The 18,099-nt window shown below is 43.2% G+C and overlaps 2 protein-coding genes across 2 annotated transcripts in view; one reads left to right on the forward strand and one right to left on the reverse strand.

Moving 5' to 3' along the window:
* Window positions 1-787, reverse strand: part of LOC121582466 (3'-5' RNA helicase YTHDC2) — a 28,845-nt gene extending 28,058 nt beyond the window's left edge. Inside the window, exon 1 of the mRNA XM_041898268.2 lies at window positions 714-787. The gene's annotated coding sequence lies outside the window, so the exon portion shown is untranslated. The remainder of the gene's footprint in view (window positions 1-713) is intronic.
* A 5,733-nt stretch (window positions 788-6,520) lies between these two features.
* The window catches only part of LOC121582465 (colorectal mutant cancer protein), a 138,897-nt gene continuing 127,318 nt past the window's right edge, over window positions 6,521-18,099 (forward strand). Inside the window, exons 1-3 of the mRNA XM_041898266.2 lie at window positions 6,521-6,834; window positions 12,011-12,255; window positions 12,922-13,145. Of these exons, the coding sequence (XP_041754200.1) occupies window positions 6,713-6,834; window positions 12,011-12,255; window positions 12,922-13,145 (591 nt within the window). The 5' untranslated portion in view covers window positions 6,521-6,712. The remainder of the gene's footprint in view (window positions 6,835-12,010; window positions 12,256-12,921; window positions 13,146-18,099) is intronic.

Here is an 18,099-nt window from a genome sequence, read left to right on the forward strand (position 1 = left end):
AGTATATGAATCCTATAAATTGAAATGGCCAATTTGGGTGCAATCAATTTGCTTAATTTAGTTCAAATTGTCTTTCAACAAAATACTGTTGCAGGAATTACCTTATCTGTTTTTAACTACAGAAACGATTTCAGAACAATCTGAGATGGTGGGTGTCGAAATCTTATTCATTGACCTTTTTGAGGTGGAACGACGCTAGAGCTACTATAGTTAAGTGTGCAGATGCTGACAACGATTCAATGTTACCTACTTCTGACTCTCCTCTTAAGCTATTCATAAACTCAAGAGATAAAGTAGTTAGCTAGCAAACGGTTAGCTAGCCATAGCCATCACTGAGACTGAGCTTCCGTGAGCCATGTAGCTAGCTAACTAGTTATAGGTAAAATAGCTAATGTCTCCAGCAAATCTTTTAGTAAAAATCCCTTGACAGTTGTGTTAATTTAGCTGGCTAACTACATAGCCGTAGCAACTCAGAAATATAACTAGCTAGCTAGGCTCTGGCTGCAAGCAAAAAGCTAATTTAGCTGGCTAGCTAGCTACCCAGTAGCTATCATTAGCCAGTTAATATAGTTAACTTTGGCTATCTAGCTAACGAGCTAAGTTTAGCTAGCTCGTTAGCATAGCTACAGAGACATAACAAACTTGTCATTGAGCTTTATCCATTATTTAGTTAATTATAGATAATAATTTAATTGTAACTAGCTAGGTAATACCTTTTGCTACGTCAGATCCCTGCTCGTGCGCCTCCAGTAGTTTGCAAACACTGCATTCATGGTACGTCACAGACACCGCTATGGGTACATCTCAATACGTTTTACTTCCTCGACTCTTTCCACTACTTCATCTGTAAAACCACAGTTATGAATATAGAACAAGCCTAGACTAGTCTAGTCCAAAACTGTATTATTTCACTGTCAATGCTAGAAACAACCCCTACTTATACAGGAAACACGTTTCACACCATTTCGATAAAGAAGTGACTTTTTCATAGCAGGTTAGGATAATTTATGCAGCAGGTTAGGAGAATGGGCATAGGAGACAGACTGAGGTTAAGGTTAGGAAAAGGGTTAGGGTTAGCGAAAATGCTCTCCTAACCTGCAACGAAAGTCACTTAATGTTGAAGTTGCTGAAAAAGAGTGTGCCCCCCTACTTATAAGCATTTGTGTTGATCTGAAAGGTTTTGATAGTACTGAATAGGAGGTTTAACAAATGCTACCCATTTGTGACAGGACATGACCCCAAGTTTTGTTCAGTGTTTCCCAGGGGATTCTAATTGGTGTAAAAGGTATAAAACCATCCCTTCCTGCTCTTCTGCCTTAACCTATTATATCATTTTAATACTTAGATAAGATCTCCCCCTCCTGGACATATGCTAAATTACTTAAATCTAATTCTACACATTTTGTCATGGGGCAGAGAATTTTTAAAATGTTTTTATTTTTATTATTATTATTTTTTTTATATTATTATTATTTTTTTTTTTTGGTCATTTAGCAGACGCTCTTATCCAGAGCGACTTACAGGAGCAATTAGGGTTAAGTGCCTTGCTCAAGGGCACATCGACAGATTTTTCACCTAGTCGGCTCGGGGATTAGAACCAGCGACCTTTCGGTTACTGGCACAACGCTCTTACCCACTAAGCTACCTGCCGCCCTTGTTGTTGCAGCTTTAACGCTAATATCCTGCAGAGGCAGAGAGACAGGTTTTGGGGAATACAAGAAGTATTGAGTGGATACCGATATCCCTGTGAGCAGTGGCGGCTCCTGAAAAAATTCTCAGGGGGGGCAATTTTTCTGATGATTTAGGTGACCTACACACATTTTAAAAAAGATATGTCCAGCAACAACATGAAGACAGGGGCAGCATATAAGTCAATACCAGAAGCATTTATTGACTGATCTCAAAAGTGTTGGCTTACCAGGGTTGGTGGAGCCCTCAGTTTCATCTTTGCCTCGCAAAGCTAACTCAAACACTCCGCAAAACTTCACACACTGGATTAGCCGGCTGAGGATGTGGCGGTTCTTGCTAATGTCGTAGTAAATATATTTGTTATAGTGAATATGGAATATGATATGTTGAGTAAAATGTTGTGCTAAGATCTATTTAGGTCAGGAGCTGGTTATAAGTTCTGTTCCTATCCAATAACAATGGACAAAAGGGTCCTATCTTGTCAGCCTTGTCAGTTTCAGTTCTCCAGTAAACTTGTGATTATCAACACTAACCTCATCGTTGTGGCGGCGGACAGCTAGCCTGTATCCCTCATCCAGTTGAGTGGGAATGTTCACTCTCCCCAAAGCAGACAATCTCAAACAGCTATCCATGTGGGTCTTTGACAGCTCATGTTTCTTAATCTTTCCTGAAAGATGGTGCATGTCCGTTACACACCAGTCGCTGTCCAAGCGGTGCTGTCTGCCGTGCCGCCTTCAGGGTGAAAGAGTAAGCAGGGGGTAGCAGAAGACTGCATTAGCTACATCGCAGCCTGCTAGCCAGGTTTTTCGTTCGTACCAATTTTTGGAAAATCCTCGGGTGTAGGACTTCCCCCCTTTAGTAGAAACCTGTTGAATTATTAAATTTGGTCTGGGAGGTCCTAATTATTTCGTTGCCAATTTATCTTCATTTGTTCGCCGACAAAAAGGAACTTCTTTCAAAGACACAATCGAGTTGCACTGAAGCCTAGCCATTTTGATAGTAGTAGTGAATTGATTGACGAGGCTACCCGCTCTTTTCTTAGTTACGTTCATGGTTATGTTACGTATGACGAAACGCGTAAGTGCAAGCCCTCAGAAACCCATAGAGATTGTATTGAAAGCTCTGATATTTGAAAAAAATAGATTTTACATGGGAGTCTATGACAGACTTCTGGGCGATTTTCAACCTGACTGAAATCGCCCCAAAAGGGGGGGGGGGGCCATTTGAAGCACGACTTTAGCCTGATTGGACATTTAGTGGCACTGTGGCAGATCAGACGTCTAGATTACAACACTGATAACTACTGTTGCCGTGATATAATTGATTAGAAAAAAAATCCCTTCCTTTTCCCGTTTGGCAGTGCGTCGCCCATATCGCCCTATTGAACACACCGCCCCTGCCTGTGAGCCTCCCAGGCCCCTGTTGCCCAGGGTTAAGAACATAAATTGTAGATTAATAATATTACATTTTATTGTATTACACACCCTAAAATTATTCCACGGATCCCTTGGCCAACATTTGTTTAATCTGTTGTTGTTAGCAATATTCATTAAAAAAATCCTAAAACAAAAATGATTTCAATACTAATATTTTGAGATCTGGCCAAGGACCCCACTTTGAGAAACCCTGCTGTAAATAACTCACAGCCAACATACAGGTCTATTACCTAGCTATAGGCCTACTTATTACTTCAGGTATTCATGTTTCATCAATGAAATGTATGTTTCATCAATTAAATGCTTTGTTACTTTGCAACAACATATGTTGAACTTTATTGAGGGGCCTCTGTTTAAATAATATCTCAGCAATCAATGTTGGTTTAAATCCATATAATCTATTTTCTATATTTAAACTATGAAATACAAATGTGCAATCCTTGTTCATACTCACACAGTTTTCATGCTGCCCAGGACAATATTGCTCTGCTAGACTGGCCTCCCGAGTGGCGCAGTGGTCTAAGGCGAGCTGTGCCACTGCCCAGGACAATATTGCTCTGCTAGACTGGCCTCCCGAGTGGCGCAGTGGTCTAAGCAGTGCTAGCTGTGCCACTAGAGATCCTGGTTCGAATCCAGGCTCTGTTGTAGCCGGCCGCGACCGAGAGACCCATGGGGCGGCGCACAATTGGCCCAACGTCTTCCAGGGTAGGGGAGGGAATGGCCGGCAGGGATGTAGCTCAGTTGGTAGAGCATGGCGTTTGCAACGCCAGGGTTGTGGGTTCGATTCCCACGGGGGCCGGGAAAAAAATGTATGCACTCACTAAACTCTGGATAAGAGCGTCTGCTAAATGACTAAAATGTGAAGCTACAATAAGGATTCGCCACATTAGTGGAATTTGTGGTTTGCCTTCAAAATAAAAGTCCCTCATTGAAAGTGATGCATATAGTGGAATCATGCCATATTTGGACTATATAATGCTAAACAAGGTTGGAATGTTGTTATACAATAATAAGGTAATTTGACACAAAAGTACAACTGTTGTAATTGCACTGTGGATCTATCAGAATTGCATTGAGGGCATAGTTATATTTCATTGTGGATCAATTAAATGGAGTATCAGTCTTATCAGTGACACCCACAGAACACAACTGTAAAGAGTTTACACAAATATTAGCGTTGTTGTGTTCTGTAAGGCTGTACAGTGAAATACGTATGTCCAATATACGTACAGTTGAAGTCGGAAGTTTACATACACTTAGGTTGGAGTCATGAAAACTCGTTTTTCAACCACCACAAATTTCTTGTTAACAAACTATAGTTTTGGCAAGTTGGTTAGGACATCTACTTTGTGCATGACACAAGTAATTTTTCCAACAATTGTTTACAGACTATTTCACTATTTCACTTATAGTTCACTGTATCACAATTCCAATGGGTCAGATGTTTACATACACTAAGTTGACTGTGCCTTTAAACAGCTTGGAAAATTCCAGAAAATGATGTCAAGGCTTTAGAAGCTTCTGATAGGCTAATTGACATAATTTGAGTCAATTGGAGGTGTATTGTAGACCACCACAAGTCTGGTTCATCCTTGGGAGCAATTTCCAAACGCCTGAAGGTACCACGTTAATCTGTACAAACAATAGTACGCAAGTATAAACACCATGGGACCACGCAGCCGTCATACCGCTCAGGAAGGAGACGCGTTCTGTCTCCTAGAGATTAACATACTTTGGTGCGAACAGTGCAAATCAATCCCAGAACAACAGCAAAGGACCTTGTGAAGATGCTGGAGGAAACAGGTACAAAAGTATCTATATCCACAGTAAAACGAGTTCTATATCGACATAACCTGAAAGGCTGCTCAGCAAGGAAGAAGCCACTGCTCCAAAACCGCCATAAAAATGCCAGACTACGGTTTGCAACTGCACATGGGGACAAAGATCGTACTTTTTGGAGAAATGTCCTCTGGTCTGATGAAACAAAAATATAAATGTTTGGCCATAATGACCATCGTTATGTTTGGAGGAAAAAGGGGTGCGCTTGCAAGCCGAAGAACACCATCCCAACTGTGAAGAACGGGGGTGGCAGCATCATGCTGTGGGGGTGATTTGCTGCAGGAGGAAGGAAAATGATGTGGATATATTGAAGCAACATCTCAAGACATCAGTCAGGAAGTTAAACCTTGGTCGCAAATGGATCTTCCAAATGGACAATGACCCCAAGCATACTTCCAAAGTTGTGGCAAAATGGCTTAAGGACAACAAAGTCAAGGTATTGGAGTGGCCATCACAAAGCCCTGACCTCATTCCTATAGAACATTTGTGGGCAGAACTGAAAACCGTGTGCGAGCAAGGAGGCCTACAAACCTGACTCAGTTACACCAGCTCTGTCAGGAGGAATGGGCCAAAATTCACCCAACTTATTGTGGGAAGCTTGTGGAAGGCTACCTGAAACGTTTGACCCAAGTTAAACAATTTAAAGGCAATGCTACCAAACACTAATTGAGTTCATGCAAACTTCTGACCCACTGGGAATGTGATGAAAGAACTAAAAGCTGAAATAAATCATTCTCTCTACTATTATTCTGACATTTCACATTCTTAAAATAAAGTGGTGATCCTAACTGACCTAAGACAGGGAATTTTTACTAGGATTAAATGTCAGAAATTGTGAAAAACTGAGTTTAAATGTATTTGGCTAAGGTGTATGTAAACTTCCGACTTCAACTGTAGTAGGTTGACTGGTAAGCTTAATGTGGCGCATTTCACAGGGATAGAAATAGGAGCTACGATGCTAATATTTGTGTAAACTCTCCACAGCTGTGTTCTGTGGGTGTCACCTGAGTAGACTGATACCACATTTCATTGATCCACAATCCATAGACAAGGAAGGCTGTACAGTGAAAGATGAATGTCAATACGCGCAATAGGCTGACTGGGGAGGTCCCGCAATAAGAGCTACGACGCTAATATTTGTGTAGACTGATACCCAATTTCAATCCATAGGTAAGACTGCACAGTGAAATATAAGTATGCCCCAATGCAATTCTGAAGTCTAATACATCCACACTGCCATTTCAACTGATTTTTTTGTCAAATTAGTTCATTATTTTATTTTGTTTAATTTAAATTTCAACATTCAAAACTTGTTTAGTATTATCTAATCCAAATATGTCACGATTCCACTATTTGTATCCATTTTCATCTTTCAATTAGGGAATTATATTTTGAAGGAGAACAGCATATTCCGCTATTGTGGCTAATCCTTATTGTGGTTAGCTTCACATAGGTCCCACTGAGTTATAATAAAGTCGGCATTCACCCTCACCAAAAGTTTACCCAAAGCTTTTTATCGCCTTCCCTATTCCCGACTAGATTTCGGGCTTAACTTTTACTGCACATGCTGCACCCTCCTTTTTGCAGAAGTGACCTAAACCCAAGTTTACATTTGATTCTATTCAATCACATGTCGGGTAGTAGCCTACACTTATGAGAAGTGTGACGATGGAGCAGTTACTTCGTTGAGAGTGAATACTTGGAGGTGTAATAGCCTAGCATACTAGTCACAGTATTCAGGGAAGATCATGGCGGCGGTGGAGGTGAGTGTGAGTAGCGGCAGTAGTGACACATCTAGCACCGGCGAAGACGAGAGGATGAGGCGATTGTTTCAGACTTGTGACGGTGACGGTGATGGATACATCAACAGGTAAAACAATTTTTTATCAACGACACGGTGGGGTTAGAATTGAAGGCTACCAAATGCAGATTAACAGATTTTTCAGACATGTATATACGAGATGGAAATATAATAACTTGTTTAGCAAGCAAGCTATGCTTTGCTCTAGTTTTGTAATGTGAGCAAATTGCCAGTGACTTCCATAGTGAACAAGTTCTCGGATTTTGTTTCGTGCACTTCGAACCATGCTCAGTCTCGAAAACTGGCAACGGCAAACTAGCTAAAAACAGCTGCATTGCCATGGAAGTGTTGGCTTGAGTTTTTGAAAACAACTCAAAATGTAATATGACGATGGAAATGTTGCAACAGTGAATTTAGTTGAAACTAAGAATGTAGTTAGCTAACTAAAAGCTGTACTCCAGACCATCATACTCATAGACTAGCTCCAGACTAGAAGAACCTGTTGGCCAATAGCATGTTTCCTATTATGTGGGCAATATCATAATCATAACCATCCAGTTTGTAACTTGTTACAAGAAAATGGATGGACATAGCTTATGTTCTAATAGCTTATGCACTGAGTCATGTTGTTCAGAGTCAGAACTGCTTTCACACATGTTCATTGACGAGGCCTACTGCATATTATAAATAAACACCAACCCTCCAACTTAGATCACAGCAACTGTATTTGATGCAGCATCCAAAGACCTTTTACATTTCATGTTCAGGCTACAGCAAAGTGGCATGAGCCAGGCAAGATCATAGAGAAGACTCCTGAGCACAGGGAACTGAAACATTTGTCCATACCTCGGAATAGGGAATCTAGGCCTATTCCTATCCTAACATAGTCTTGTGAGTGTGAGTTATGGTGTCAGTAAGTTATTCAGTTACAGTTTACACAGCGATATGAGTTATAATCACAGTGGTGGTCTGTAATTATAAAATGCTTATGAACTCTGAAGTGTTGAATGTTCTTTCTTGGCAGTAAAGTAGGCATGCTTCAGGCTATACACAGGCAGCGAGAGCGGTGAGGAAAATTAAAACATGCAGGAGAGGAGAGCTTAAGAGCATTGGTTACTTTTGACTCAACTCAAACACATCTGTTATTTTTCAGTCATCTCTTTTCAGTCATCTCTTGAGAAGCCCATGGTTTGCTTAGTCACTTGAGATGCATGTTTTAATGTATATATACTACCAGTCAAAAGTTTGGACACACCTACTCATTCAAGGGTTTTTCTTTATTTTTAAAATGTTTTACATTGTAGAATAATAGTGAAGACATCAAAACTATGAAATAACATATATGGAATCATGTAGTAACCAAAAAAGTGTTAAACAAATCCAAATATATTTTATATTTGAGATTCTTCAAATAGCCACCCTTTGCCTTGATGACAGCTTTGCACGCTCTTGGCATTCTCTCAACCAGCTTCACATGGAATGCTTTTCCAACAGTCTTAAAGGAGTTCCCACATATGCTGAGCACTTGTTGGCTGCTTTTCCTTCACTCTGCCGTCCGACTCATCCCAAACCATCTCAATTGGGTTGAGGTCGGGGGATTGTGGAGGCCAGGTCATCTGATGCAGCACTCCATCACTCTCCTTCTTGGTCAAATAGCCCTTACACAGCTTGGAGGTGTGTTGGGTCATTGTCCTGTTGAAAAACAAATTATAGTCCCACTAAGCCCAAACCAGATGGGATGGCGTATCGCTGCAGAATGCTGTGGTAGCCATGCTGGTTAAGTGTGCCTTGAATTCTAAATAAATCACAGACAGTGTCACCAGCAAAGCACCCCCACACCATAACACCTCCTCCTCCAAGCTTTACGGTGGGAACTACACATGCGGAGATCGGCCGTTCACCCACACTGTGTCTCACAAAGACATGGCAGTTGGAACCAAAAATCTCAAATTTGGACTCCAGACCAAAGGACAGATTACCACCCGAGTGGCGCAGTGGTCTAAGGCACTGCATCGCAGTGCTAGCTGTGCCACTAGAGATCCTGGTTCGAGTCCAGGCTCTGTCGCAGCCGGCCGCGGCCGGGAGACCCATGGGCGGCGCACAATTGGTCCAGCGTCGTCCAAGGTAGGGGAGGGTTTGGCCGGCAGGGATGTGGGTTCGTTTCCCACGGGGGGCCAGTATAAAAAAACAAACAAAAAAAACAACAACAACAAAAAAACACGTATGCATTCACTAACTGTAAGTCGCTCTGGATAAGAGCGTCTGCTAAATGACTAAAATGTAAATGTAAAATGTCTAATGTCCATTGCTTGTGTTTCTTGGCCCAAGCAAGTCTCTTCTTCTTATTGGTGTCCTTTAGTAGTGGTTTCTTTGCAGCAATTCGACCATGAAGGCCTGATTTACACAGTCTCCTCTGAACAGTTGATGTTGAGATGTGTCTGTGACTTGAACTCTGTGAAGCATTTATTTGGGCTGCAATTTCTGAGGCTGGTAACTCTAATGAACTTATCTTCTGCAGCAGAGGTAACTCTGGGTCTTCCTTTCCTGTGGCGGTCCTCATGAGAGCCAGTTTCATCATAGTTCTTGATGGTTTTTGCGACTGCACTTGAAGAAATGTTCAAAGTTCTTGACATTTTCCGTATTGACTGACCTTCATGTCTTAAAGTAATGATGGACTGTCATCTCTCTTTGATTATTTGAGCTGTTCTTGCCATAATATGGACTTGGTCTTTTACCAAATAAGGCTATCGTCTGTATACCCCCCCTACCTTGTCACAACACAACTGATTGGCTCAAACGTATTAAGAAGGAAAGAAATTCCACAACTTAACCTTTTAAGAAGGCATACCTGTTAATTGAAATGCATTCCAGGTGACTACCTCATGAAGCCGGTTGAGAGAATGCCAAGAGTGTGCAAAGCTTTCAAGGCAAAGGGTGGCTATTTGAAGAATCTCAAATATAAAATATATTTGGATTTGTTTGACACTTTTTTTGTTACTACATGATTATTTCATAGTTTTGAGGATAACACAGTGCCACTGACGCGGCCCGCTCCCAAGGACTGTGGGCTCTCGTTCTCCGTGGCCGACGTGAGTAAGACATTTAAGCGTGTTAACCCTCGCAAGGCTGCCGGCCAAGACGGCATCCCTAGCCGCATCCTCAGAGCATGCGCAGACCAGCTGGCTGGAGTGTTTACGGACATATTCAATCTCTCCCTATCCCAGTCTGCTGTCCCCACTTGCTGCAAGATGTCCACCATTGTTCATGTACCCAAGAAAGCAAAGGTAACTTAACTAAATGACTATCGCCTCGTAGCACTCGCTTCTGTCATCATGAAGTGCTTTGAGAGGCTAGTTAAGGATCATATCCTCTACCTTACCTGCCACCCTAGACCCACTTAATTTGCATACCGCCACAATAGATCCACAGACAATGCAATCGCCATCGCACTGCGCACTGCCTTATCCCGTCTGGACAAGAGGAATACCTATGTAAGAATGCTGTTCATTGACTATAGCTCAGCCTTCAACACCATAGTACCCGCCAAGCTCGGGGCCCTGGGTCTGAACCCCGCCCTGTGCAACTGGGTCCTGGACTTCCTGACGGCCGCCCCCAGGTGGTGAAGGTAGGAAACAAGACCTCCACTTCGCTCATCCTCAACACTGGGGCCCCACAAGGGTGTGTGCTCAGCCCCCTCCTGTACTCCATGTTCACCCATGACTGCGTGGCCACGCACGCCTCCAACTCAATCATCAAGTTTGCAGACAACACAATAGTAGTAGGCCTGATTACCAACAATGACGAGATGGCCTACAGGGAGGAGGTGAGGGCCCTGGAGGAGTGGTGCCAGGAAAATAACCTCTCCCTCAACGTCATCAAAATGAAGGAGCTGATCGTGGACTTCAGGAAAAGCAGAGGGAGCACACCCGTATCCACATTGACGGGTCCGCAGTGGAGAAGGTGAAAAACGTCAAGTTCCTCGGCGTACACATCACTGACAATCTGAAATGGTCCACCCACACAGACGGTGTGGTGAAGAAGGCGCAACAGTGCCTCTTCAACCTCAGGAGGCTGAAGAAATTCGGCTTGGCCCCTAAGAACCTCACAAACTTTGACAGATGCACAATTGAGAGCATCCTGTCGGGCTGTATCACCGCCTGGTACGGCAACTGCACCACCCGCAACCGCAGGGCTCTCCAGAGCGTGGTGAGGTCTGCCAATTGCATCACCGGGGGCACACTGCCTGCCCTCCAGGACACCTACAGCACCTGATGTCACAGGAAGGCCATAAAGATCATCAAGGACATCAACCACCCGAGCCACGGCCTGTTCACCCCGCGACCATCCAGAAGGCGAGGTCAGTACAGGTGCATCAAAGCTGGGACCGAGAGACTGAAAAACAGCTTCTATCTCAAGGCCATCAGACTGTTAAATAGCTATCACTAGCCGACTACCACCCGGTTACTCAACCCTGCACCTTAGAGGCTTCTGCCCTATATACATAGACATGGAATCACTGGTAACTTTAGTAATGGAACACTAGTCACTTTAATAATGTTTACATACTGCTTTACTAATTTCATATGTATATACTGTATTCTATTCTACTGTATGTTAGTCAATGCCACTCCGACATTGCTCGTCCTAATATTTATATATTTCTTAATTATTTTACTTTTAAATTTGTGTGTATTGTTGTGAATTGTTAGATACTACTGCACTGTTGGAGCTAGGAACACAAGCATTTCGCTACACCCGCAAAAACATCTGCTAAATGTGTGTATGTGACCAATACAATTTGATTTGATATATTGCTCTAATTGTATTCCTTTCCATGTCATCTAGGAAACCTATTTGCCCCCTCCAAACCTGTCCTAATATTTATTTATTTTCACTCTTTTGAGAATTGAAGACAATTTCTCAGGCTGGTGCCCTGGCTAATGTATCAGAAATTCAGCTTGGTACTGCAACTTGTACACCACTCTTCAATTGAAAACCATGTTCTTCCTCTCCATGTCCTTCTCCTCCTGTCCCTCCATATCTCTCTCTCTCTCTCTCTTTCTCTCTCTCTCTGCCCTTTTACCTCTGCCTCTCCCTCTTCTTTTCTCTCTGCCTCTCCTTCACCATGTCCCTCCCGATTTCTCCCTGTTTCTTTGCCTATCTCCATACTTTTCCTCCTGCCTCTATCTCCTTCCCTCTTCTTTTCCATCTCCCTTTCCATCCTTCTCTCCCTCTCTCCTGTTAGGAATGACCTGCTGATGGTGTGCAGACAGCTAAACATGGAGGGGTCTGTGGCAGAGATCATGGGCCAGCTGGGAGCGGACGAGCGAGGCAAGATCTCCTTTGAGGACTTCACCCGCTGCCGCATGCAGCTGGTCAACGAGATCCGAAAGGAAGAGGGCGAGATCTCCCAACGCTCCCAGGACTCTGACACTAGGAAGCTCAGGGAACACATCGCCTCCTGGCCAACCAGTAGCGAGATTAGCCGTGGTGAGTTTGGGGATAGCCAATCAAGATTAGGCAGAATTGTGAGTTACATTGTTAAACAAGAGACACAATTAATCACAGCTGCCTACAAGCATAAAACCAACTAAGAACAGGCAACACCAAACAACTAAACCTAACACCCAACATCCAACAACTAACTGCAAACAACCACTAACCCTTATTACACAGTCATTATTAACCATAAACAACTGACACCAAACCGCTAACATGAAACAACCAAAACGGATCCTGCATGACTGAGGCTAGGGTTTTTAGCTCTGTTGCTAAACCTTCAGTAACATTTGTTTTTAATTGGCCGTTCTAAATAGGAGCCTCTGGAGCATCAGCCAGTGCTCATTATTGTGGAATGAAAGGAGAGCATAATGACCAGGCATGTTTACCCCATTTTATAGTGACTAATTCAATCTACCTAACTCAGCCCACTTCACATGTGCATGAAACCACTTCAAAAGTAATCCACAGAGAATAAAAAAAAAACTGAAGTCTACTTGCATAGGGAAGCAGTAATGCATGCAAAAGTTTTTAGACTCTTGAGGTTCTCTTTAGGCAGATCTGGTTGGGAGTGTCAAACCTTCACACTGCTTATTAGTTATGAGTTATTACCTGTTAGCTATCGAGTTATAATGTGTCCCCTATGGGCCTTGTCAGGAGCCAGAGAGAGCTGGGAGTACTACTCTGGGGCCCGGGACCTTCAGAGTTCAGACATCCAGCCTCAGCAGACACAGACCCAGCAGCAGCCAGCCATCCTCCAGAAGCTCCTGGAACAGCCTGGGACTGTCCTAGAACAGCAGGCTGCCCTTCATAAACTCCTGGCCCAGACCAGTGCCCGCTGTGCCCCCCTGGCAGGAAACTACCTGGAGCTGGCCAACACAGTGAGTAGACCGCTGTTGATGCTGATGAATGCTGAGTGCATACTGCATAGTGCTGGTGGTAGCATTTGATGGATTCCTGATATGTTGCCTTTAGAATTATCTTGTGAGCCACCCAATGACCAAAATAGTTGTTTCTAGTCAAAAGCCAGTCTGCGACTCAGTATGTATTGGCTGCTGGTGCCACCCACCATTTGGTGAACACTGATATAGGACCGAAGCACATCACCTATAAGATCAGATACTACTTAGCCTCTGAGTTACTGGACGTTTACTTCCAACGATGAAGGAATGAATGTGCAATGAATGGTGGAGTCTGGAGATATTGTATTTACAGAAATACAGGCACCTCCAACACTCATACACAGTTTAGTTGGTAACACAGAACCCTAAGAAGTGTTGTGGTGCTGTGTGAAAGTTGAAAATCAATATAATAGGGGTAAATTAATGAATGATAGGTGTAGTAAGCATGGTTATGAAGCAGAGGGCAGCGCTGCTCATGATTACTCAATCTACTCGCATTCTCCTCTCCTGCTTAGAGCAGCCACTGGGCCTGTATGGCTTGACATCATTACATTTACATTTTAGTCATTTAGCAGACGCTCTTATCCAGAGCGACTTAGAGTTAGTGAATACATATATATATATTTTTTATACTGGCCCCCCGTGGGAATCGAACCCACAACCCTGGCATTGCAAACGTCATGCTCTATCAACTGAGCTACATCCCTGCCGGCCATTCCCTCCCCTACCCTGGACGACGCTGGGCCAATTGTGCGCCGCCCATGAGTCTCCCGGTCGCGGCCGGCTGCGACAGAGCCTGGATTCGAACCAGGATCTCTAGTGGCACAGCTAGCACTGCGATGCAGTGCCTTAGACCACTGCGCCACTCAGGAGTACAGTGATCTATGGAGCATGGTACCCCCTCCTTATTTACATTTACATTTTAGTCATTTAGCAGACGCTCTTATCCAGAGCGACTTACAGGAGCATTTAGGGTTAAGTGCCTTGCTTAAGGGCACATCGACAGATTATGGTTAGTATTTGAAGATACTGGTCCTAACTGCGACACCATTCCTGTGTCTTTACTCTTCAACAAGAAAACTGTCAAACCTACAGACCTCTTCTGACTCTAGAACCACATTGGGGTATCGCAATACTTTTTATGCTTGGTCTGGGTAGGGATTCCAACACTCCCTGTGTTGACCTTGGCTCTCCCTGTCACTTAGCGTTAAGGGGTATCATCATCAGGGTAGCCGTATAATCTCTATCACCTCCCCTGAGCAGTAATCACACCCCTTCATTAATGCATCCATATTTATTATTCATCACATTGAGCTGTCTCATGAGCTGTCATATATCCTTCCTATATCAGGTTTCAGGGCTGGGCGCCTTTATGGACCCATATAAATCATTTAGTCATTTATTACGGAGATTCACATCATGACACCGTCCCTCTGTAGATTAGCACAGGCACCGGAGAGAATGGGAGGTTAAATGCGATCGGTTGTGAGTGACAGAGAGTGATGTTTGTGTCTGATGGAGAAAGTGTAGTCACTAGTCACTTTCCAGCTCTAACCATTATGTGGGATATGGTGCAGTGGTGTAGCAACCATTTGTAGCACCCCCACGCAATTAGGAGTCCCACTTTACGGGTTTGTCCTGCTGGTGCTGTGTTTAATGTGGCCCCCGGGCTTCGATTACAGCCCTAATGGAACATCTGGTTGCTGACACGGGGAGGCCGTGACACTATCAATGCTTTTGGTTCTCTGTAGGTCGAAAAGTGACTTTATGGACATGGTCCCTGTCATGTTTTGGGATGTTTTCAGAATAGGGGGAGCGTACAGATGCTGTATAGCCTATGATTGTTTTTGTTTGTTATTTTTAATACCTGGGTTGGTTCTTTTTATGTGGGTCTATCAAATTGTCTTTCAATTGGTCCTCTGTAGCTCAGGGTTCGATCCCCGGGACCACCCATACACAAAAAAATGTATGCACGCATGACTGTAAGTCGCTTTGGATAAAAGCGTCTGCTAAATGGCATATTATTATATTATAAAGGTTTAAATGTTCACTACATATTAGTCGCCAAACCCACTGGCTCCAGGTCATCTATAAATCACTGCTAGGAATCCCCGTCTTATCTTAGCTCACTGGTCACCATAGCAACACCCACCCGTAGTCTGCGCTCCAGCAGGTATATCTCACTGGTCATCCCCAAAGCCAACACCTCCTTTGGCCGCCATTCCTTCCAGTTCTCTGCTGCCAATGACTGGAACGAACTGAAAAAATCTCTGAAGCTGGAGACTCTTATCTCCCTCACTAACTTTAAGCGTCAGTTGTCAGAGCAGCTTACCGATCACTGCACCTGTACACAGCCATTCTGAAATTAGCCCACCCAACTACCTCATTCCCATATTGTTATTTATTTTGCTAATTTGCACCCCAGTATCTCTATTTGCACATCATCTTTTGCACATCTATCATTCCAGTGTTAATTATGAAATTGTAACTATTTTTGCACTATGGCCTATTTATTTATTGCCTTACCTCCATAACTTACTACATTCGCACACACTGTATATATATTTTCTGTTGTATTTTTGACTTTATGTTTTGTTTACCCCATATGTAACTCTGTGTTGTTTTTATCGCACTGCTTTGCATTATCTTGGCCAGGTCGCAGTTGTAAATGAGAACTTGTTCTCAACTGGCTTACCTGGTTAAATAAAGGTGAAATTAAAAATAAATTTAAAAAATGTCAAATCACATTTTATTTGTATGTGTGAGGGTGTGGGTAGAGTCCAGTGAGTGTGCATAGAGCCAGTGCAAGAGAGTCAGTCCTCCCCAAAAAATGTAGGCTACGTTTTATCTTCCTTCATGCACTCATGTAGACCATGTTAGTATGTGGAGGCCTTGTATTGAATTATGTTCTGTCCTTGAAGGACATTTTGCAAATATTAAGAGATTTGTTATTTACTGAACAAAAATATAAACGCAACATGCAACAATTTCAAAGATTTTACTGAGTTACAGTTCATTTGAAATAAATTAATTAGGCCCTAATCTATGGATTTCACATGACTGGGAATGCAGATATGCATCTGTTGGTTACAGATACCTTAAAAAAAAGGTAGGGGCGTGGATCAGAAAACCAGTCAGTATCTGGTGTGACCACCATTTGCCTCATGCAGTGTGACACATCTTCTTCGCATAGAGTTGATTGTGGCCTGTAGAATGTTGTCCCACTCCTCTTCAATGGCTGTGCGAAGTCGCTGGATATTGGCGGGAACTGGAACACGCTGTCATACACGTCGATCCAGAGCATCCCAAACATGCTCAATGGGTGACATGTCTGGTGAGTAGGCAGGCCATTTTCAGCTTCCAGGAATTGTGTACAGATCCTTGCGACATGGGGCCGTGCATTATCATACTGAAACATGAGGTGATGGCAGCGGATGAATGGCACAACAATGGGCCTCAGGATCTCGTCACGGTATCTGTGCATTCAAATTGCCATCGATAAAATGCAATTGTGTTCGTTTTCCGTAGCTTATGCCTGCCCATACCATAACCCCACCACCACTATGGGGCACTCTGTTCACAACGTTGACATCAGCAAATCGCTCGCCCACACAATGCCATACACGTGGTCTGCTGGTGTGCTGCACTCACTAACTGTAAGTCGCTCTGGATAAGAGCGTCTGCTAAATGACTAAAATGTAAAGCCGGTTGGACGTACTGCCAAATTCTCTAAAACGACATTGAAGGTGGCTTATTGTAGAGAAATGAACATTCAATTATCTGGCAACAGCTCTGGTGGACATTACTGCAGTCAACATGCTTGAGACATCTGTGGCATTGTGTTGTGTGACAAAACTGCACATTTTATAGTGGCCTTTTATTGTCCTGAGCGCAAGGTGCACCTGTGTAATGATCATGCTGTTTAATCAGCTTCTTGCTATTCCACACCTGTCAGGTGGATGGATTATCTTGGCAAAGGAGAAATGCTCACTAACAGGGATGTAAAGTAATTTGTGCACAAAATTGGAGAGAAATAAGCTTTTTGTGCATATGGAACATATCTGGGATCTTTTTATTTCAGCTCATGAAACATGGGACCAACACTTTACATGTTGCATTTTATATTTTTGTTCAGTGTACATCAGCTGCTGAGTGGAGAGTGAATGCTACATTTTCTCCTGTGTGAATAGAAACATTATTGATTGTGTGCGTGGCGTGCGTGAGAGAGAGCGGGAGAGCGTGTGTGTGTTTATGTGCGTCAGCCAGTGTTATGTATAGCAGAGAATACATTGCCATCCCTGGTTGAGTAGAATCCCATGCCCCCTCACCCAACACTCATTACCCAACTCCACATCCCTCCACACTCAGTAAACAACATTGTGTTTGGGGGAAAATAATGTGCATATCATTATCTCCCTGAGAAGAAACTTAATCCCAATGCGTTTGCAGATTGCTTTCTTTGGCAGCTTGAGTTTATTCACACCCCTGTTCATTAGCTGGTGTTTTATTGGCCATAGACAATCACTATGCGGGAATGCTGTTACCCCATTGGCTGCAGCCAGCATCCGGCCAGGGCTGTAAAGGCGGATTAACACTGTCAATGGAGACATGGGACATATGCAGCGGCCACCAACAGATAAAACAATGAGGACGGTATATCACTGTCAAAGGGACTTTCCGACAGTATTGAACTGAAACACACTTTTGTCATTCCTCTTTGATTTCTGATAAGATTTTATTCGTCACATGCTTTGTAAACAACAGGTATAGACTAACAGTGAAAGGCTTACTTACAGACCCTTCCCAACAATGCAGAGAGAAAGAAAATAGAGAAATAATAGAAAAATAATAACACGTAATAATAAATACACAATGAGTAACGATAACTATATACACGGGGTACTAGTACCGAGTCGATGTGCCGGGGTACGAG

The sequence above is a fragment of the Coregonus clupeaformis genome, chromosome 15 (assembly GCF_020615455.1).
Source record: "Coregonus clupeaformis isolate EN_2021a chromosome 15, ASM2061545v1, whole genome shotgun sequence".
Lineage (NCBI taxonomy): Eukaryota > Metazoa > Chordata > Actinopteri > Salmoniformes > Salmonidae > Coregonus > Coregonus clupeaformis.